At 48.3% G+C, this 22,408-nt stretch overlaps 1 protein-coding gene across 4 annotated transcripts in view; it reads left to right on the top strand.

The window, feature by feature from the left end:
- Positions 1–22,408, top strand: part of BCAR3 (BCAR3 adaptor protein, NSP family member) — a 130,251-nt gene that overhangs the window by 58,551 nt on the left and 49,292 nt on the right. Inside the window, exon 1 of one of the 4 annotated variants that reach the window (XM_081818815.1) lies at positions 20,168–20,768. The exons of the other annotated variants lie outside the window; for them this stretch is intronic. Within the exon in view, the coding sequence (XP_081674941.1) occupies positions 20,685–20,768 (84 nt within the window). The 5' untranslated portion in view covers positions 20,168–20,684. Of the gene's footprint in view, positions 1–20,167; positions 20,769–22,408 lie in introns of those variants that run through there. 4 annotated transcript variants of the gene reach the window in all.

Here is a 22,408-nt window from a genome sequence, read left to right as displayed (position 1 = left end):
ATAAGAAAGTTAGAGCAGCTCCAAACCGGCCAGAGGATTTTGGAATCTCATTCGCCACTGTGTCTCTTTAATTCTGACTGTTAGAGAGGGGAGTTTTGTTTTTTCTTTTTCTACTTTTGCCTTATTTTTTGAGCCCTCACTTCTCCCTACTTCCCCGGCCCCCACAGTAGCTCAAAACATGATCATTTTGAAATTCTGATTTTAACTGTTTTGTGTAATCATGGGGTCCTTTTCTGTAATGAAATACCATTGATTGTCTTTTTCGCTGCACCGGAAAGAAACCACTTCTTCCAGGTTGGAAAGCAGAAATGTCCACAGCTGCTCCACCTTCCTTTAGTCATTTGTGACTTTGCTTAGTGGTGTACAGCTCTGGAATTTTCCTCTGCGTACCTAGCATACCTTATGGGAGATAAAAACATTTTTTTTTTTTTTTTTAAACAGAGGAAATAGCTTTTGGAGGAAATAGCCCTAGGCAAAATTGTGAGGAGGGCTTTATTTTCTGGGCTTTTTTACTTGCTCACTGCCCCATTCGGTTCTTGCCATATTTTTACCCCATTACAATGTATTTATTCAGTGTCGTTTCTTAGACCTGTGTCAGCTTAGAACCTTTGATAAAATAATTGTACTAAAATGTGAATAAGTGATAATAGCTCAGTGTGTTAACCTTTCCAGATGGCATTCCAATAGCACACTCCAAGTTACACAACTCTGAAGAACCCTCAGGGAGGGGAGCCCAGTCCACCCTCTGTGACTGTGGACTTGCCACCTTCTTTCTGTGGGTTCCATCTTCTCACAACTAGAACATCAGGGGATGGGTTAGTGTCCTTTGAACATTTTTAGGATCCTCTATACCTGTGATAGGCTGGAGGGGAAAGTTTTTTTAGCAAGCGGGAAGGGCTTCTTAATCTATCACTCTAGATCATCTGTCACTATGAGCAGAAGTGACATATTGATTGGAACATGTGTCTCAGACATTAAGACCAAGGATGTGAGAGCTAATAACTGCCCGTCTGTCATATTACCTCAAAAAATTGGGGATGTACCTCAGCACTCCTACATGTGCTCTTACCATCCATTATGCTTTCACTTTTGTAACCCCTTCTTGAACCTAGGAAACCTACTTTATTTTCACTCATTATCATTCTTTTCACTCTTTTCCTGGGGCTACTTTTTTAAGCTTCCAGAATTGCCCCCCCATATACCAAATTTTATAAATTTATATTATTTCTTGTCCTTTCCCCCTTTATACGTATCTTCCTTGTAGACTGAAGATTATTTCTAGCTTCTTCACATACGAGCCTTACAGTTATTTTAATAAAGCATCTCTTTTCTGGTAATGGTTTAAAAATACATTTTTTTAGGGGAGGTGGTAATTGGGGCAGAGCTGGGTAATTTTTCTTTTGAAAGAAATGTTTATTATAGATTTTGCATTTTTAAATGTCCTTAAGAAAGATAAATTGGAAAATAAAGCCAAGTAGAAAAGGAAATCGGGATGACTGTTTTTCAAATTAGCCAAGATGTAGGCAAGCCCCTTTTCGTGGCCAGGCTGTAAACAGCACCATGCCCGCCTGTGGACAAAGGCCTGCTCTCCAGGCGACCGCAGTTAGCAAGTGTCAAGACGGAATGCAGCCTTTTGTCCCTGGCTAGCCTCCTAGTGAACAAATATCCTTTCTTTTATAGGCAGCCTGGGTGGATTCTTGCTAGAACCACTTGTGAGCTTTTATGAAATGATTTGCAGTTTCTGAGCTCCTTCGCAGGCTGGGAAAGGGACAGGACTGGGCCATTATCCTGAGTGGGGACCTGCACCTCCGACGGCTCCTTCCCCCACCTCCCACGCCTCAGTCCCCTCCCCGCGCTCCCCCCCCTCCCCAGTGCGCATAAGCAGCTCTGGAGCCAAAGTGCCTTGGCAATCAGTCCTTTATGGGGTTAATGCACTGAAATGCTGTTTCTGAGAGGGCCTTACAGATGTGACAGGCTGCCCAAGGCTCAGATCTCAGCAAGGCCTCTTCCTGCGGCCAGGCTGGGGCTACATTAGGTCACCCAGCAGATTAAAAGAGGAGTAATTATGCGAATTCCAGCGCCAAGAATAAGCGCGCCTGCCGGCGTTGGGGAGCTCCTGGGAGAGGGGCCCGGGAGGCTGCAGCTCCGCTTTGTGCTCAAGATGGCCGCAGCCATGGCCACGGTTAAATAGCTGCCTTTGACGAAAGTCTTTTCTTCCAGCAGGGGAAACAGGCCAGTCTGCTCTGAATTAGCCAGCTAACAAAGTCATGAAAGGCACTTACAAAAACAATGGCACGCTGTACATTCCGCGCGATTTTAGCAAGTTACATGAACCAAATAACGGCCCGCTTGGCTGGCTCTGCAGGGTTTTGCCTGAGTGTGCACATCCGCAGAGCCAGCACGGTCCCCAGTGGGACCAGAAGATCAAACGCTGCCCGTGGTGAATGTGAAACAGCCCTGGGGCTCACATTCAGAGGAGCGGGGAGAGCTCCCGTCCGTCTAGCTTCTCCCACTCCACCCCGAAAACAGTCTCTGCAAATCTTCTTGGGAGGTTTAATGTTACTGCAATTTAAAAACAGATTGCTGAGGCAGGGTGGGAAGACAGAAGAATAGGGGTGGAGGGCAGTCCCTCATGCAGTGGAACCCTTTCCCGCAGGGGCTTTCAAACTGTGGGCATTTACAAGAAGTGAAATCGTATCATGAAAATGTATGTTCATTTCAAAATCCATATGTGAACATTGATGGTGACATTATTTATAATTGATAAAAACCGGGAACAGTTCAGATGTCCTTCAACTGGTGAATGGAGAAACTGTACTGCACCCTACAGTGGCGTGATAGCCTAAAAAGGAATGGACTGTGGGATGCGTATAAAAACTTATTAGTGACAGAAAACAGATCAGTAGTTGAAAAGGGGTAGGGGAGAGGTCCACCGCAAAAGGGAACAAAAGAACTTTTAGAATGATAGAAATACCTTGATTGTGGTTGCTTCCAAGCTCACAGGACGGTGACGGTCCTCAAAAGGGTGACTCTTACTGTATGTAAATTATACCTCAGTGAGCCTGACTTTTAAAAAGCAAACTAAAACCTTATCATATTTTAGCCCTTAAAAGTGCTGCCACCCCCGTAGGGGAAACGTTTGGTTTTGAGACAGGCCACCTCAGACTGCTGATCACACGGAGAAAGTGCTGAGCTTGTGGATATTTTGCTGCCCTGGCTCATTCAACAGATAGTTGGGAGCATATACCATGTGTTAGTAATTGCTCAGTGGAGCGAGGGATGGGAGCCAAGTGTTATCGCGAGCCTAACCTTCGATAGTGGCAGTGGGCATGGAAAGTCAGGGCGGGGGCTGGAGGCCCTTTAGAGAATGAAGAGCTATTTTATTAGGTGAGGTGACGGCTCCATGCGGACTTAACTGGAGGAGGTGAGGGAGAGGAAGCCGGGGGAATTCCAGAGTTCACAAGAGTGCCTGGCATCTTGCCAGAAGCCAGTGAATATTTTAAGGGAGGACAGGAAACTTCCAGTTGGAGACCTTGTTACCGCAGTGACATTACATTAATTGATGAGCATTTGGGGATATCATTAGACTGGGAGGATCAGCAAACTACAGCTGGAGGAGACCAAATCTGGCCTACCGCCTGTCACTGTACGGCGCAAGCTAAAAATGGATTTTACAATTTAAATGTTTTTTTTTTTTAATCAAAAGAAGAATGTGAAAATTGCAAAAATTCACATTTCAACATGGAGAAAGCTTTATTGAAACACAGCCACACCCATTCATTTACGTATTGCTGCTTTCTCACCATTACCATGGAGTTGAGTAGATATGACAGAATGGGCAGCAAAGCCTGACGTATTTACTGTCTGGCCCTTTACAGAAGAGATTTGTGGACCCCTGATCTAGACTACATGCATATACATTGTCCCTGTTTTACCTCCCAGTAATGCGTAGTGGGCTTTCAGCAAAAATTTTCACACCAACACTTCCGTGGTGCTACCTTGCGTCACTGACGTCACTTTCATCTCACCTGATGACACAGCAGTGAGTCTTGTGCAGGTTGTGAGACCTTGCACAATCACAGAGATGATGCTGTGGCTACACTGCACGATTTGGACACTTCTCAGCAGCTCGTGGGGTGGACCTGTCCGCCGTGAGCAGCGGCTCCCCACTGGGCCTGTCACATCTGCCGTCTTCAGTTCTGCTGGCTGAAAGGCATGTGGGGACAGCACAATGGCTTGAATCGTGACTGTTCTTGCCTGGGGCTTGTCTGGATAATGTCCTCAGGCCAGATTGCTCTGCCAGGGCAGCCTGAGGTGAGTTCTCTCGGTGTCCCAAGTCAGAAGTCAGTTCTCCCTGGGCCTCCTGAACTTGATGGTTTGACTCAAGGTCAACCCTGGAGCTGCCCTCTAGAAGTGCTCCAAGGAGCCTTGTCTGGCCTGTGAGTGGAATAAGGCTAGATTCCTATTTGTATTCTATGCTGCAGCCTTCATCCTTGACTGAAAGTAGAAGGACACGTCTGAGATCCCAAGCAATGGCAGGTGGAGAGGTGGCAAAGAGACTGGAAAACGAACATGCAATCAAGAATGGAAGCTATGGGGCGCCTGGGTGGCTGAGTTGTTAAGCGTCTGCCTTCGGCTCAGGTCATGATCCCAGGGTCCTGGGATCGAGTCCCACATCGGGCTCCCTGCTCAGTGGGGAGCCTGCTTCTCCCTCTCCCACTCCTCCTGCTTGTGTTCTTGCTGTCTCTCTCCCTCTGTTGAAAAATAAATAAAATCTTAAAAAAAAAAAAAAAAGAATGGAAGCTATGGCGTCAGACTAGACTCCATGTTATAATTGGACCTTAGAACCCTTTGCGTGTGGCCTGTCTACCCCTAACCTCATCTACTACCGTCTGCCTTAGTCACTGTACCCCTCCCTGCTGGCTTTTCCTACTGCCCTGGCATGGAAGTTTCTTTTGAAGTTGAGTGGTTTAAAGTGAGTGGAATTGTGTTCCCCCAAAAGACATAGCGAAGTACTAACCCCCTACTACCTAAATGTGGCCTTATTTGGAAATAAGAGCTTTGCAGATACGATCACACTAGGATGAGATCACACTGGATTAGGGTGGGCCTTAATCCAATGCCTGGTGTTCTTAGAAGAAGAGAGAAATTTGTGCACTGACAGTCAGGGAGAATGCCATGCGACCGCAGAGGCAGAGATTGGGTTGATGTGTGCACAAGCCAACACCACCAAGGATTACAGCCATCATGAGCTAGGAGGAGGCAAGAAAGGGTGGTCCCCTGGAGCTTTCAGGGAGAATGTAGCCCTTGCTGACACCCTGATTTTAGACGCCTAGCCTCCAGAACTGAGAGAATACATTTCTATTTTCAAGCCCCTGAATCCGTGGTACTTTGTTAGGGCAGCCCCAGAACTAACATAGACACAAAGCTCTAACTTAGCCATGTCTCGGTTGGGTGACTTCAGGCAAGTTTCCAAAATTTTCTGGCACTCAATTTCCTTAACACTAGATGGGAGAATGTAGGAGTTGAATTAGTTGATACATGTAAAGTTGTTAGCACAGTGCCTGACATGTAGGTAGCGCTCAGTAAATACTCATGTAGTAACTATCACCGTAGTTCTTTGTGTGGCTGGTCCTTCTTGACTCAGATGTCATTGCTTCAGAGGGACCTTCCCTGACCCCCCTGCTAAGAGCTGCCTCACCAAGTCACACTATCTCATTCCTCTGTGTATCATCCTTAGAGCACTTGTCCCAAATCCTATTTGTTTATTTAAAAAACAAACAAAAAAACCCCCAAAAACCTCTTCTCGTTAGAATGTGAGTTCTGAGGGCAAGGACCTTTTCTTGTCTTCTTAGTATTTAGTGACTGGCTGGCTGACTGATGACCACGTAAAACCAGATACAAAGAGCATTTAAATTGAAGGAAGAAGGAATGAGGTTTTTCTAAAGATCTTGAAGTTTCCCAAAGCAGGTGACACTCCCATCTCTAAAAATTTTCCAGAAATTCCTCAGTGATTTTATTTAAGGAAAGCAGGGAAGTTCCTATAACTAACCTCAGCCTACCTTCTCTTGCCAACCTGGTATAGGACAAACATGGTGGGGTCACTGTTATCACCTTAAATACTCACACATTTAGGCAGAGGTATATACACTTTGTAAAGGTGTAGTTCTGAGAGCCTCTGGCTCAGACCTGTTAGTTCCTCAGGAGATCTTGCCAGCTATAGGGTCCCAGTAACTCTTCAGCTCCCGAATGGGTGGCCAGGCTTGTTAGCATTGGACTCGTTTGCTGTTAAATTCTGCCCTCTAGTGGTAATAAAAATGTCACACTCGTGCAGCGTTTGACTGCAGTTACGTCTAATTATGCTGGGAGCTTTTGATATTAAGTTATTAACATTATATTCACAACCTCAGAACCAAGGGCTGTGTTTAAAGTATATTTTATACGGTTTTTGTTGGCTTTATAGAATACAGTTTAAAATCGTTAAGGCATTTTATTAATAGAGTAAATTGTCTTACATTCTTGGGGAAAAAAGCTCTAAGGTGCTGTGACACAGTATGTAGATTTTGTGCGAGAGGGGTTGGCATGGATCTGAAGTTTACCCTGTGGTAACCAAAGAGCCTCCTTGGAAAAAATTATATGTGAATTGCGATTTGACAGCTGAAAAAAAAAATGACCAGAAGGAAGCTGGTATTAGGTGAAGCAGAAAACAGATTGTCAGCCTGTTAGAGATTAAGGGGGAAGACCCTGAGCCTATGGGGTCGTGTGTGCCCAGGCGGAGTGGGATGAGAGTTCACTTCTTCCACCAAGGAACAGCCATGAGGCCAGAGGGGCTGGAAAGGCAAGGGTGAACGTGAGCAAGAGAGAGTACCAGAAGCTGATGTGAGAGAGTGATGAGGGGGACGGGGAAGATTGCATGGGTCCCATATGTAACTTTTGCGGAGTGAAGTGGGGAGCCATGTAGGGATGACATTGGCTTCTGTGTTGCTAGCAGACTTTGGGGGGCAAAGGCGGGAACAGGAAGAGGAGTTGGGAGGCCGTGGGCACTATCCAGGTGAGTCAGGATAGTTTGGACCTGTGACCGCATTGGAGGTGGTGAAGAAGGGACATTCTGGTCTCATATGAAGGCAGAGTCTTTAGGATTTCCTGCCGGGTTGGGTGTGCATGGGAGTACAGAGGAGCGAAGCACCATACTGGAAAGGGGCGCCTGGGTGGCCCAATCAGTTAAGCAGCCCACTCTTGATTTTGGCTCAGGTCATGATCTCCTGGTCCTGGGATGGAACCTGGCTTTGGGCTCAGGGGGGCGTCTGCTTGAGATTCTCCCTCTGCCCCTACCTGCCCCCCTGCGCTGTCTGTGTGTGTCTCTCTCAAATAAATAAATCAATCTTAAAGAAATACTGGAGAGATGGCATTGCCTGCAACTCAGACAGCTTGGTGCACATTTGTGAGAATTTCTGTAAGAGACAAACTGGGAGTAGCATGATTGAGTGTTGAGTAGTAAGTCAAAATTAATTTCCTGGCAACTACGGAGTTTTTGTTCACATTTCTGTCAGTTTCCAAATTTTCTCTATAAGTGTTAGTGTCTTTATAGTAGAGTTATTTATTAAAATAAAAATAGCCCTCTGTTAGTCTACTTCATAAATATGCTAAAAACTTAAGGTTCGATCAAAATTATGTAAAATGAGTAGCTCGGGTGTATTAGAGCCAAAGTTCTTAAACTAAGCTCAGGACCCCTTTTCACTCTTAAAAATTATTGAGACACCAAAGAGTTTTAGTTATATGAGTTTGAACTACTGGTTTATTGTATTAGAAATTAAAATATAGCAGTTTTTTAATATTTACTTAACTCATTTAAAAATAACTAATTATTTTCGTAAAAACTAATCATTTTCCAAAACAAAATTTAATGAGAAGAATGGCATTGTACATTTTTGCAAATCTCTTTCGTGTCTGGTCTCCTAGAACACACCCATGTGTGATTTTGTACCACTATGCATTGGGCATTTTAGAAACACTGGTTTTCTGAGTTGTGCAGATATTCAAAATGTTAACATATTTCATTATACAATATTAAAAACTCACTTCTGTTTATTATTACCACTTTTCAGAAAAATCACTAAAGTATCGGGAAGCTGTCAAGCTCATGGTCATGAATACAAGTTTCCCCAAATTCTGATTTTTCAGTTGAATGCTCAGGTTTCATCCCTGGCAACAAATACTGTCCATTGTTCTGGAAGTGACAGGCTCACTTTGTTCCTTTCTTAGAAAATGCCTGCCAGATAAATACCCACATCTGAATAACCACAGTTTGTCAGACATTCTTTGAAGTAGAAATGGTGTTCCATGAAAAAAGCAGCTAGTTGAGCACACGGTTGCTTTCCCTCAAGATGACATTGTACTTGGGTCTGCCGGAGAAGGGCCACGTGTACGCTTGAGACGTGGACGCAAGGGTCCAGCTATGATTTAAAGCAAGTAGTTCTTACTGCGTCATCAAGGATTTCTTCAGCGAAACTGGCGATTTTTTAGAGAAATACTTAAATATTGTTTTTTCAATATTTAAAACATAAATTTTTTCTAAAAAAATGGTAGTTAAGAAATACAGTGACCCCTTATCCAGTGTGGTGCCTCTCCCTCGCTTTGTGCTAAGGTCCTAGCAGTGTGACCCATCATTGCTTTCACCTTATTGGCGGAAATGTCAACCCAGTGAAAAAGGCAAAAAAGTCTCAGTATTTTTTTTTTTTTAAGATTTTATTTATTTACTTGTCAGAGAGAGCACAAGCAGGGAGAGCGGCAGGCAGAGGGAGAAGGGCAGGGAGCCCGCCACAGGACTCCATCCCAGGACCCTGGGATCATGACCTGAGCCGAAGGCAGATGCTAAACCGATTGAGCCACCCAGGCACCCCAAAATGTCTCAGTATTGTTATGAAAATAGTTTTGGCCTTATGGACTCCCTGAAAGGCCCCTGCAGGCCCATAGGCTGCACTTTGAACATCACTGTCCGAGAGGGGCTCCTGCTACTTAAGAGCTGTTATAAAGCCGCGGAAACACTTAGAACAGGAATCATCATCTCCTGTTGATCTAAATCCATATTTTTTCCCTAGCTAAGTGGGGTTTTTTAAAACAATAACATTTACATTTAAGAATACTGATTTTTAAGACAGAAGAGACATTAAATTTTCATTTAAAAAATGAGAAAAGAGGGCACCTGGGTGGCTCAGTTGGTTAAGCGACTGCCTTCGGCTCAGGTCATGATCCTGGAGTCCCGGGATCGAGTCCCGCATCGGGCTCCCTGCTCGGCAGGGAGTCTGCTTCTCCCTCTGACCCTCCCCCTCTCATGCTCTCTCTCTCTCTCATTCTCGCTCTCAAATAAATAAATAAAATCTTTAAAAAAAAATGAGAAAAGATTGAGAATCTATCCTAGAAATCAGGGCCTATTCTTTACAATTGAGTGCATTGTGAGGCCTCAGTAAATACTCTGTTTCCTATGATCGAGTCGCTCATTGTACACTGTGAGGAGCTGGTGCAGAAACAGTTGCTGTTCTGCTCTGATTGCTTTATATTAAAACTGTGAAAACCCAAAGCTTGGTGAGGCCAAGGTCTGGTTTATGGCAGAGATGCTCAGCTTGGATGCGAAAGTGCAGTTAAGGGATAAATTTACTTGAGGCAGACTGAATATGAACATTCTCCTGGTCCTTAACCTTTTATTAATTGCTGCCACATTTGCCCATTTTGTGCTCCCAGTGTGGATTAGCTGGCCAAGCTCCATCCGTCCTTTATGTCAGTGAAGATAAGGATGTGTCAGACCCTGGGAACAAGAACATGCTGTTTGGCCCTGCGAGGCAATTTCCTTTTGAGTCCCAGATCTCTCCAGATGGCATCTAATTGTTTCTTGAATGACCTCAGTGTCCAGGCTGCAGGAACCTGGTCTGAGAGGGCATTTCACATATTTATTAGCCCGTGGATGAGAACTTAACTACATAAAGCCCCCATTCACACTCTCAAAAGAGCGTTTTGTTCAGAAGCAGTGATGAAGCTGATGGACTGTTTCCTGTGACCACCAGGGTCCAGTTGGATTCTCATTTTTCCTAGGACCAGGTGGGTGTTTTTCTGAAGCATCTGAGTCCATCGTGGCCCAGTCTCCTCCCCTCTGTCTTCTCTGGGTCTTTGCTGGAACAAGCCCGGGCAGGACAGGGCTGCATCTTCTTATCTCCTGGTCTGCAGAGCGTTCAGGGATTGCTCGTGCAGGTGGTAGGAGTTGGGAGTCACGTGTTCCGGGAGCCTCTCTCCATTTGGGAACCCAGGTAGCTCACAGTGGAGAGTGGGGTGCTTTTGAGGGGCTGAAGAAGGGACCAGTCCTAATCTAGCTGCAGATATGGCAAGCCTGGTTAATCCAATGAGGATCATAATCCTCGTGTGGCAAGTCATGTCTTGGGCCTCTGTGGTTCTGAACTATTTGGGGGGGTCCCTGTCTCTTTGCAGTGGGGATGCATAAGAACTGTGTCTAGAAATATGCATCTGTGCTTCTTGTGCATCTCCTTTCCAAGGTACTTGTGGGCCCAGATGCACAATCCCTGTGCTTTCTCCAGACGTTCTCTGGCCCCTGTCCTGTTCAGGCATTGGCCCCAGTCCTTCTGGGCATCGGAGTGTTGACAATGAGTAAGACGGTAAGTCCTGAAGCAGACAGACAAGCACACGGGTCACTTTAATGAGTGCTTCAGTGTTGGAGCTAGGGCCTTCACTGGGGTAAATAAAGCAATAGCAGTAGGTGAAGGAAGCCTCGTAGGGAGGGCCACACAGACCGAGAACCAGGGCTCCAGGGCTCCGAGGCTCCTTCTGGGCCGTATTCACCAAAGGACTACATAAGGAGTAAATTTGGGAGGATTTGAATATATTTGGGGGATAATGCAAATTTCCCTTTCTTTGACCTACAAAGAATCATGAGAGTTGCCCTCCCAGGTGATCAGTTGTCGCTGGTAAAGTCCATCTGGCCTTAATAAGGGGCTGTCTCAGACAGGACCTCTGGATTAGGTCCTCTGTCTTTCCACAGAACACAGTAGCCTTTGGAAATGTCCTCCAGGAACTTAAGAGGGTGCTGTCGCCTGCACGAGCAGCGCTGAATGAGCCGTTTGTTCGTGGCTTCCCCTAGCCTGGGAGGGGTGCTGGGTGTGGGAGCAAAACTCACACCTCCATTCAGTGGCACAGGACATTCCGACTCCATGAATCCCTCTCCCTTTTCCTGGAGGCAAATTCATGTCTGCTCCTTCCTTGAGAACTCAAGGCAACTCTTTAATGGAGCATCCTTGCAGTCGGCTACGAAGCACCGTTAATTTCCACCCATCACTGAAACACGAGGGAACAGGCCTGTTATTAATGGGTGTGCATTACACATGTTTTCATGTAACATGAGTTTATGTTGGCTCTTTCTGAGCGTTTCTCAGATAGATCATCTCTCATACATGTGAACTCCAGTAGAGCCCAGCACAATGTGTTCTGTCTCAATCTCAAATTTTACTTAATCTCACACTGGTAAAGTAAACTCTCAAACTGACGGTGTGAACTAGGAGATTTACCACTGGCAAGGACAGGGGTGGAGTAGCCTGGCTTGATGACTCTTCTGGAGAAGGAAGGCCGTCCACACTCTTAGTCCTTGTATCCGCTTCTCAGCACATTGGCCACATTCACTCCGATCATTGTGTGGATATAGTGGGGGCACATGGCCGTAGGCTGCACTAGTTTTTCATCTTCAAGTTTATGGCCCACGGGGGAAAGGAGACCTCTTCCTCTGCTCTGGTTTGAAAAATCCCAGGGAAGGACTCTGATTGTCTAACTTAGGTCCATTATGTCCACTCCTGAACCATTCAGTGTTCAGAATTCTGATTGGCTCACACATCCAAAACAAGTAGGAATGTACATGCCACGGGGTAAAGCTTTTAAACGTAATAACCACTGTCTGCTATTTACATCGTTTTTTTTCCCCTGACTTTTCAGGATCAGAAGTATAGTGGGCTATATTTCTAATTGTGTCTGTCTACTTGGGGTAAATATGTGAAATATTGACACACGAGTAGTAGGTTGTGCAGAGGTACTTTCTTTTTGGCCTTTTCAAACCCTGTACTACTCTTTCTCTGGTTTTCTCCTATGTGCTGGATACCCATTGCCTCCCAGTTTAATTGTCAGATCCACGCCATTGCAGAGAAGTCGTGGGCAACAGAGCAGAGGGGCCGTGGATTCCCCTTATAGTTTGGCCTTGGAGAAATTCCCGCATCTGCTGTCACAAGTACCCCGGCCCTGAGGCTCCTGTGGTGTTCTTAGAGATTGGTGCAGGTGGGTTCCTGCTGCTCTCCCTGGTAACTCTCCCTTCCTCCATCCTGCCCTCCCACTCCTCTGGGTACACACTGCAAGGCCAGGGATGGTATTATCCTTTGAGTCATTGACAGAAGGAGCCCATTGTCCCACCTTGGGCACCAGGAGTGTTGACCAGAGTCTGGATGTCACTTCTGTAGGCGGCATTGTGCTTGGCACCTGAGTACTTCAGGAAGTGAAGAAACTGGCTGGTAATCAGTATGGTCCTTTCCATGCAACACTCCATGTGAGTCGGCCTTTTCCTAGAGAAGTACACCTAGATGGTGTTTCTGTATTCACCAAGGCGGTCCCTGAGCGCTACAGTCGTCCCTGGTGCTCTAGGGCTTTGCTACCTCCTGGCTCTTTGCAGATTCTGCCTCAGCATCCATCTGTCCATGTCCTGCCCTTTCCCATCAGTAATGAATGAGGATCTCTGATGGGATATTTTGGATGAGACCTGCCGCCTCTGTTGCTAAGGCTGTCTGTCCCTCGGCGGGGCTGGTGCCTTGGGGCTTTGCACAAGATAAGGTACTCCAGGCAACCAGGTGGTAGCCATGCTTCCATTATCACCCCCATCGATCCAGCCACTTGGATTCAGCATTGGTTTAATGATTAACTCGGAGTACTGTCTGATCTCACAGGTGACATGGAGATAATAGTCCGTGTGTCCAGGTGTTTAGTATTAAAGAAGACACTACGGTGAACGCTCTCTGTATAAATGCTGGCCCCTGGGGGCCTTGCACGGGGTAGGGGGGTGAGGGCAGCTCCCACTGGCAGGCGGGGTGCCTGTGGTGGGGGAGGGGGGCTGCGAGTCCACCTTGCAGTGCCTCTGCGTTCAGCTCAGCCGTGACACTGAGTGGGGTGGACAAGCAAGGCCCGGGCACCAGTGGGGGAAGGCTTCCCCTCCTCTCACACGTGTTTAAAGCTGCTCCGACGGCAGCAAGGAAGGCAATACTGCAGGCCTCAAGGCTTCCTATCTGCCCCTCTGGCCGACCTCAGCCCTGCGGGGCCGACCTTATGGTAGCTGCAGCCTCCACCTGCCTTTGCTCACGTCCCCGGTGACCGAGGTCTTCCCCTCCTCCTTCTCCCCACTAGAACAAAAGATCAGGTAGGACCCTCAGAAGCCCCATCTTGAAGAACCACTGAAAGTCCTTCTGGATCAGTGGGGATTTTTAGGTCACGTCACTCTTTGAGAAATGGGTAAAAGCCATGTTCTCCTCACCTCAGTGAACAGATACTCACCCAACCATTTGCATGCAGTTTCCAGTAGCTCATGGGAGCCCCACTCCACCCCAGCTCAACAACGCGTGGCCTGGCCTGCTTTTCCTAGCTCTTTGGGCAGGAGGCAGAATGCTCCAGTATGTCACTGATGATAAGGCCCACGATCAGTTTATAGCCATGAAAACAAGATATTTTTCCACCGAAATATTTCACTTAGGTGGCTGGAATTTGCTTGAAAACAGAAGGGATTAATGCGCTCATTTCCTGATGCACTTTGGCCAGCTTTCAAGGCTGGAATGAGTGCAGCTGGTTCTGCCTGCACCTCTCACCTGGGGCCGACCCCACCACGTGCCCCAGGATTCCAGCCCTCTCGGGCATTCCTCGATGCCTGTTTCGTGCACTTGGACATTTGGTAGCCTCTCTAAGGTGGAAGAAGGGCACAGAGTGGCATTGGAAGAATGCACTGTAACTCTGGCAGTTCCTGCTGCTAGGGTTGAAAGAGGGGAAGGGACATCGAGGTGGAAGGCAGAGTCTGGGTGGACACTGGAAATCTAAGCATCCATACCCGGCCCTGTTCTAATTCTAGAAGTGGCTGGTATCAGAGGAGCCGGTAATAGGGCCGGTGAAGAATGAAGGAGTCAGGCACATGGGAGGTGGTCATCTGGCGACTCTAGACTCCTGTGGAAGGTCTAGTCCTAGGGCAAGACCCTGGAACACTAGGCAAGGGGGCAAGGTTGGAGGAGCATCAGGCGGGACATCCAGGCAGGACGGAGGCTGAAGCCCAGCTTTGCAGCAGCCAACTGGGTGTGGGGGCAAGGCAGAAGGAGGGGTGCAACCCAGATCCTATTAGGGGGCTACGGGATCCCCAGTCAGACTGGCTGGGATGGGGTGCGATATCGAGATCTCAGTAGTTGTGGATGGACCAGGAGTTCCCCTGGGTGAGGGCCAAGTAGGCAGATGCTGTGGACATACATCCTGCCTGTTAAAACAAACAACTCTCCAAAGGACAGCGGCTCTGGAGTAGAAAATCATCTGAGACATCTGAGCAAGTGTGATTAAAACCATATGTGCAATTTTAATATGGGATCTTAAAATTTAAAGGCTAAAAATATTTTAAGACTGAAACAACTCTTAAACTCCTCATCGTTCCCTGGCGTTTAAGATTCAAGAGTCATTGCGGTACCAGCCTGCCGGTCAGCGGCTCAGGTGGGAGCTGGCCGCGCTCTGGCGGGGGTCATGGCTCCCGGGGCCCAACAGGTGGGTGAGACAGGGCGTATGCCCTGCAGGAGGACCCAGTGGGGAGGGGAAGCTCACATATGCTGAGTGCCTACTCTGTTGGGTGCCCAGCTCTTTATGTGTTTATCTCACCGGGTCCTCACAAAGACCTGGTCAATTGGAGGAGGAAACTGAGGCTCAGAGAGGTTAAGAAATTTCCCAAGGTCCCCCAGCTTGCTAGCGGCGCAGTGAAGACTTGAACCCACCCTGGCTCTCCTTCTAACCTGCTACCTTGAGCGTCACTTCTGAGACATGCAAATCTGTGTCTCACAGCTCAGTTTTGGAAGATGTCATTTTGCAGAAGTGCTTATGAAGATGGAAGAGCCAGGGGCGGTGGAGATGGGAGACAGTGCAGCTGGTCCCAGCTGGTGAGCCTTCCTGGTGTTCTGGCTTTGCAGAAGCCCCTCGGCCGCTTTCTGCAGCTCTGCATGGGAGGGGCGTCTGAGGGGCATTTGTGGTCACTATTAGTTGCTTAGATAGCTCACACTTACCAAAGTGGAAGGAAGGAGAAAGAGAAAAGTGCACAGCGCAGAAAACGTAGGAGCTACAATAACCAGAAAAGCAAATGCCTGCTCTGGGTGAGGTGCGCACATCATGAGGGTAGAATGGAAGGAAGCGTGCAGAGGCTAGGTCATCTTGGATGCGTAAGACTCCCAGGGCTCCCCTAAAATTACACATAAAACATTACAGTATGTGCTCTTTGCTAGGGGAGGAGGGTTGATGGTTTTCATGGACTCTGAGGAAAGACGGAGACCGCCAGAGACTTTCTGAGCCTGCCGGTGGAAAGGCTGGAGTTACGCCCCATGCTTGTTCTTTTCATTTTTGCCTTAATGCTAAAAACAGAAAATAGGGCTTGTGTAACCTAGGATTTCTGGGGTGATAACAGGAAGTAGGTGGTGTTGGGGGGACGTATGGGATGGAATTGTGTGTGATAGAGCAAGAAAGCAAAGTCCAGGCTGGGCGCTCACCTGATTTAGCTCCACATGGTCAGTTCTACAATTTTAATAGCCAGTTAGAGAAATGGAAATTTATTGGGGGGGAGGGGTGGCATAAGACCCAGTAGAGAAAAGTGTGTGTGTGAGTACTGCCCTTTGTTCCTTTTTCGATGCGCTAGGCAGATCAATACTGCTTCCGGACAGAGGCCACTTGGCAGCCATACTCTCACCGCTGTGAGGAATCTGGGGGACTGTCAGATGGAGATGTGCACAGCAAACACTCTTCAGTGCACCCTCTGCACTCCCGGGCGCAAGTGAACATCTTATGCACAGCAGTACACAAAGCGGCCTCCTCCTGCCGAGTCCAGGGTGCATTCCCTTCTTGAGCAAGACGTAAACTGCATGTGCATGTAGGAAAATGTGTCCAGCGGTCTTTGGCGGCTTATGCAGCTGCTGAGTCTGGCGTGAGGGGAAGGGGACTTCCTCCCTGACAGCTTCTCTTCACCCTCAGTGGTCTTGGGAGACCTCCTTAAGCCCTGAGGTCCTGTGGCTTTTATGGGAGGGTAGGTACCCTGAGCCGCAGCACCCCGCCGCCCTCCGGCTTTACTGTGCTCAGAATCATGCAGACGGCCAGGTGCCTGGGAAGCTTTGGGAGACAGGGTTGCAGAGAAACACACTTTCCCTGGCCCAGGGCTTCCCAGGCATTTGCCTCACTGCTTTTCAAAGGGCCGAACCTGCAGAGGGTGGTCTTGGATATTTAGGATTGGGCCAATCCAGGTTAATCTTCCTGCTTCCTAGGACACCAGGGGAAATGGAAGTGGTAGTAGGATCGGTCTTACCTGCCCGCCCCCCCCCCCCCACCGCCAGCTCATTAAAGCTGTTTTTGTTCACTGAGAGTCTGATCACTGGGGTTTAGTGGAGGCAAAAAAGCCGGGAGAGAGAGATCTTGCTGAGGAGGTGGAGTCTCAGTGGTTGCTATGAGAGGTTGAGCTGTTTTGACCTCCACGGCTAGTGTTCATCCCTTGACTGATGCTCTGAGTGTGTCCCTGTGGGCAGGGATGAGCCAGGCCTTGCAGCCTTAGACCGGTGCCCTCTGGTGACAGCGTGCTGTCCTTGGACTGTGGGACAGTGACCAAGAGCACCTCAGTGCACCTAAGGCTTGATGCCTTGATTCTGGGCCGGCTCTGGGGAGGACAATGGCAGAGTATTGGCAGCTTTGTTTTCCTGGTTGCCCTGAAAACAGGTAAAAGCAAATACCTGGTAGGCACCTCCTTCTCTCCCACAGACCTCTCCCCCAGTGCCAGGTCAAAGAGAGGGTCTGCCTCAGTGGGAGCCGGATCTTCTAGTGAGGACTGTAACTCTCTGGGAGAGGGACTCTTGCACACTTTCAGCCTCTCTCAACCCAAGGGCTGTTGCCAACAGGAAGCACGCATCTGCGGGGATATGGCTGGCAGGCTGCTCCCGTTTCCATGGTTACTAAATAGGGCAGGTTAGTATTAGGGCTGCCCAAGGAAAAAATGGCATGGAGCAGGGACCTTCCTCTGGCGGGCTTTAACCCTCTTCCCAGATGGGGTGGGCAGCATTTGACCTGAAGGCATGGGAATCTCCCTCAAGGGTCTTCCTGGCTGCCCTGCCCTGGCTTTTTTCACAGGTGTGTCCCTTGGTGCAGAGGAACAAGTCTTCCAGGAGGCCAGAGGGGGGGGCGCTAGAGAGCACAGTTTCCCCAGAGTTTTGTGGGTTATCCAGCACCACTCCCTCTCCATCAGTCCCTGGGGCTGCGCTAGAGATGCCAACCCCTGTCCTGAGAAGAGCACGGTGTGTAGAAAACCCTGAATCCAAATTTGGTCCTAAATCACATGCACCAAATCATCAGAGAGTGACCCCCCTGCCCCAGGTCACCGCCTTTCTATGGGGCTGTGTGAGTAACAGGTTTAATTATAAAGACATTAAAAAATCTCTTATTTGTGTTTCTGTGTGATTACAATACCAGGTTCTGCAATCACAGGCTGGAGTCCCTGGTCCTTTGTCTGTTCTCTGCTGAGTGACATGCCGTCCTGGTTTTCTGTTTCTTTGTAACTGGAAGAGAATAATCACTGTCAGGAGAACGTGGGAGAATTGATCAGTGTAGATGCAGATATTGAAAAACATAACAAGTCAGTGAAGGGCACTTTGCAAATTCATGCAATTATCATCTTTAGTTGCAACAACAACACGTTATTTTAGTCTCCCTCCTTGGCCATTTCAGGAGAAATTTATTAAAACCTTTGAGTGCAGTTTCAGAAACTATTTTTGGTGAGGAACAAAAAAATTAAAAAGTGACAGGGCGCCTGGGTGGCTCAGTCGGTTGAGCATCGGACTCTTGGTTTCAGCTCAGGTCACAGTCTCAGGGTCGGAGCCTGTCTGCTCCCTCTCCCTCTGCCCCTCCCCACCATTTACGCACAGGCGTGTGTGCACTCACGCTCACTCTCTCTCTCTCTCTCAAATAAATCTTTTTTTAAAAAGTGCTTAGGAGGGGCGCCTGGGTGGCTCCGATGGTTAAGCGTCTGCCTTCGGCTCGGGTCATGATCCCAAGGCCCTGGGATCGAGCCCCACATCCGGCTCCCTGCTCCTTGGGAGCCTGCTTCTCCCTCTCCCTCTACTGTTACCCCTGCTTGTACTCTCTCGCTCTCTCTATCAAATAAATAAATAAAATCTTTAAAAAAAAAAAAAAGTGCTTAGGAAACAGTTACCTAATAAGATTAACCCATTCTTTAATCCTGACAAGCAATTCTTTGGGCATTTGGGGGACATTTCTTAGAGTAAACAGAGAAAGCCTCAAGTGACAAGAACCATGATTCTACAGTGACCGGAGGATCTTTTGTGTTGCTTTTACCTTGGCCCCAGAGCACTTGATGACATAATTCTTGGTCATTTACAAGTCTGAATTATTTGCATATTTCTTTCAGGAGTATACTTCAATTCAGACTTTCTGGGGGGAAGGAGGAGTTCAGAGGCTTTGGGCAATCTCTCTGAATTTTTGTGGGGGATTTAAGGAGCTGCTTTCTTTCCTTGTCCCACACTGGGGATGCGCTTTTTTGTAGCCTCTCGGGAGTTTTTTAGCCTGGTGGAGCACGTCTCCTGCCAAAGGGGATGAGCAGATGAAAACTGGGCCCCTTACCTGTTGACTGTAGGCCTCATGGATGAGTCATCCCCACAGGTCATGGGCCCTGACTGCTCTGTTTGAACCCTCTCTAATAGAAATCAGGGCAAACAGCAAATGCTTGCTCGTGGATACAGTATATGGATCTTGGAGGACTGTATCGACCCCAACTGGACCAACTCCAAGGGCCCTGTGAACTCTACCACCTTTGATGCTTGCTTCCAGGTTCTTGGGTAGACTTCCCCAGACCCAGGAGCCCCCAGGACTGCACATCTGGCCTTCAAAATGACAGAAGAGAGGGACTGAGGGAGCACAGAGGAAGTCAGCTTCCCCTCCCCCGTCATTCCTGTGGTGACAGACCCTCTGTAGCTCTGTCCCTGTATCCTATGTATTTATTAGGCTGCCCCTCTGCCCCTTCAGGCTGTGTTAAAGCACAGAGGCTGCTCCAGGCATTGAACAAACAAGTCTCTATTTTTACAGGCCGACTTGACCTAGTCCAAAGGCCGAGGCCTCCTGAGGATTTGACACTAATCCTGTTGGATATTTCTCATACTTCCCTCATGCCTCATCTGGTGTTGTTCCTTTCTGGACTGAATAGGTTCTGTTTCGTCCTCATTACAAGTTTCTGCCTGTGTGAAATTTCAGAAAGCTTCAGGACACATTCCAATTTTGAGTGGCCGAAGCCATAGAAAGGTAACGTCTGGACCAGTAGGAGAGGAAGAGCTACAGGCAGAAACCGGGGTTTGATAAAAACCAGAATTGTTGAGCATCCACTCTGACTGGAATGCAAGAAGAGAAGCATTCCCCTTCAGGACTGGTGGGGGCAAGGGCCTCTTAGAACAGGAGAATGGCTTGCTGTGTGGGCCACCTGGTCTGAGTGCTGGATCTGGGTTAGCCAGAGAGGACAACTGAACGGAGTATTTGAAGTGAAGGAGGGAAGTGAGACAAAGAGTTGAGTCAGAAGAGGGTGTACAGCTTGACCTCCAGCCTCCCAGCAGACGGCTCGGCCAGGTGGGACGGGATGGGGCGCCCAGGGTGTTTGCCAACAGACCTGCTGATTAAACACCAGAAGACCCTATTGCCAACAGTGATGGCTAGGCCAACGTTATCAGCTGCAAACTGGCTGCCAGGAGCATTCTAATGAAAAATAAACAGTACTGCGGGTGGGCTGGGAGAGTGGGGACAGGGACGCTGCCTCCGTTTCCTCGGACTTCTAGGATTGGTCCTAAGGAAAAGTCACACCCCAGTCACCTTTTAGGTCCTTTTCTCAAAGGAGCCTTTGTCTCATCACAAGGTGGTGTGATGTGTGCTTCCTTAACCCATAGCTGCTGGGGTAACGAGCACAGATCAAGCGTCCAGGAGCTGGTTGCCTGGTGCCCTAGCCCTGGGAAGGACAGGCTGTTTGAGGGGGATAATGATTTCTGCCGGGTCTCTAAATTGAGGGGACAGCTAAAGCCCAAAGCTCTTCTACGAGAGGTTAGAATTTCATCGGAAAGCAAGTCTGGTCACATGAGGATTTCTGGCACTGTGTGCCTGGCAGGCTGGACATCAGCCTGCCAGAATTGAACGAGTGGCTCGTATTGGCTTCAGCGGAGGGGAGAAGTCCCAGACTGGCCCGCGAGAAGGAGCAAGCGGCTCGCTCCCCTAGCCGGCTGCTGGACTGCGGGCGGGAGCAGCGGGGCTGCCGCGACGGGCTGGGGCTCTGACGCGCAAGCCCCATTTCTTTTAACCCTAGAAAAAGGAAAGTGTGTGGTCCAGGGACCGGGCACTGAAAGATGCCTAAGGATTGCAATGCCTTCCACGCCCTGTCGGCAGTTCTGTGCTGCTTCTATCACCGCAAGCCGTTCCTGGGAGCCAAGGTACGTGCGGTGTTGAGATAAGATGCATTGGAGATTCTTTTGGGAGCCTTGAAAGCCTTGGTCTTCCAACAGGCACCAGAAAAAGTTTGCAGCCTGCTGGCTGTAAAAACAGAGGCACTTTCTTTGGCTGGTAGATCGGGCTAAGCCCCTCGTGATGTGCCTCCCTCCCCTGGAAACGGAACCCAGCTGCACAGAAGGGGGTTCCAAGGCTGCGTTTGGGGAAGAAGCTCTGTCAGTCTCCTTGGGTGGAAATTCTGTACCAAAGTAACTTGGTAACATGGACCTATTTTTCTTCCTTCTCTCTTTGTATCTCTCTTCCCTTGTTCGCCGTGGCTGTGAGCTGGCTGAGCCCCTCTCTCTGCTGAGCCTGCTGGGGCATTATGTCAATAATGTATATAACCTACAGAAGCCACCAAATACCGCCTTTCCTATCTCAGCCAGGTTCTAAAACATTTCAGTGTTTGGAACTGTCTTGTCTTTACTGCTCTCATTTTGAACCTTTGTTACAAGACACCAACACCAAAGGTTTTGCGTAGTAAGTCAACACACTATTTTGATGAAAATACTCAACCTCATTGGACTGATTCAAGACAAGACCTGTGTTCTATGTTGCCTGCCAGCGACAACACTAAGAGTGAAGGTTAATACAGGCTCTCCTTGATCCGTGGGTCTGTCTGCCTTGGAAAAAATCCCGTCGGCCCTTAGCTTGACCACGGACCTCCCTTATTCATGAGAAATAGGAATCTGAAGTCTCATGACATTCCTCCCACCCAGATGGTGGAGCTCTGTCTCCTGAGGGACTGACTGACTTCGTGCAATTGAAAAAGCTACAGCAGCATTATGATGTTCGGCTTCCTTCTCAATAATGCTTAAAAGAATTCTCAGGAAAATGTAACAGAAAAACCTATTAAAGGGAGAAAGAGCCCTTTGTAGAAAAATAGACACTGAGTGAGAAGAGGTTAGGTTTCTTCTGATTTTACTGCCCTCTTGGAGTGTTCAGAGTAGCTTTCTAACCATTTAGCAAAGTTCATTTTTGTCTCTTTGTCAAGGAGTTTGGAGGGGGATGAGCAATTAATCATCAGTTTAAAAGTGTTTCCTCCCTGATTGAAGAGCCCCTTTCTGTCCTGGAGCCCAGTGGGGTGATATGAGGACCATGTGGTTTCTGGCCTAAATATGGATCATTCTAGCGTCCGGTAGATGAAGTCATGCCATTAATGGTATTTTAAACCTGTCAAAGATAGACCAGGAGGTCCCAAAGGGACCGGGTGCTTCAGATTGGCAGTAGGTTTTCACTCTAATAGAAGTCCTGCCATAAGCCTTCTGCTAATTCAGAAAAGTGCAACTCAGCATTGGTATGTGAGCAAACAGCCGCTAAATATCTGGGTCTGAGTGACGAGGTTCTGTGTGGATGTCCCTGTTCCTCTGCTGTTATATCCTTCAAGGCCTGCACAGAAAGGCCACAGTGACATATGGGGGTACAGCCGTCCCTCCCTGGCCTCCCCCTCCCCTTAGCTCCTCCTTCCCTGGCCTCCCCTGACCACTCTTGGGGGTTGACTGGTCGTAGAAACACCTCCTTTCCATCTGGGGCTTCTCACCTGGCCCCAGTTTGGTGCATCTTCCTAGCGCAGAGAGAGGACCTG

The sequence above is a fragment of the Leptonychotes weddellii genome, chromosome 4 (assembly GCF_054177405.1).
Source record: "Leptonychotes weddellii isolate Sample4059 chromosome 4, ASM5417740v2, whole genome shotgun sequence".
Lineage (NCBI taxonomy): Eukaryota > Metazoa > Chordata > Mammalia > Carnivora > Phocidae > Leptonychotes > Leptonychotes weddellii.
The sequence above is the reverse complement of the archived record's forward strand: the minus strand, read 5'-3'. Positions and strand labels throughout refer to the sequence as shown.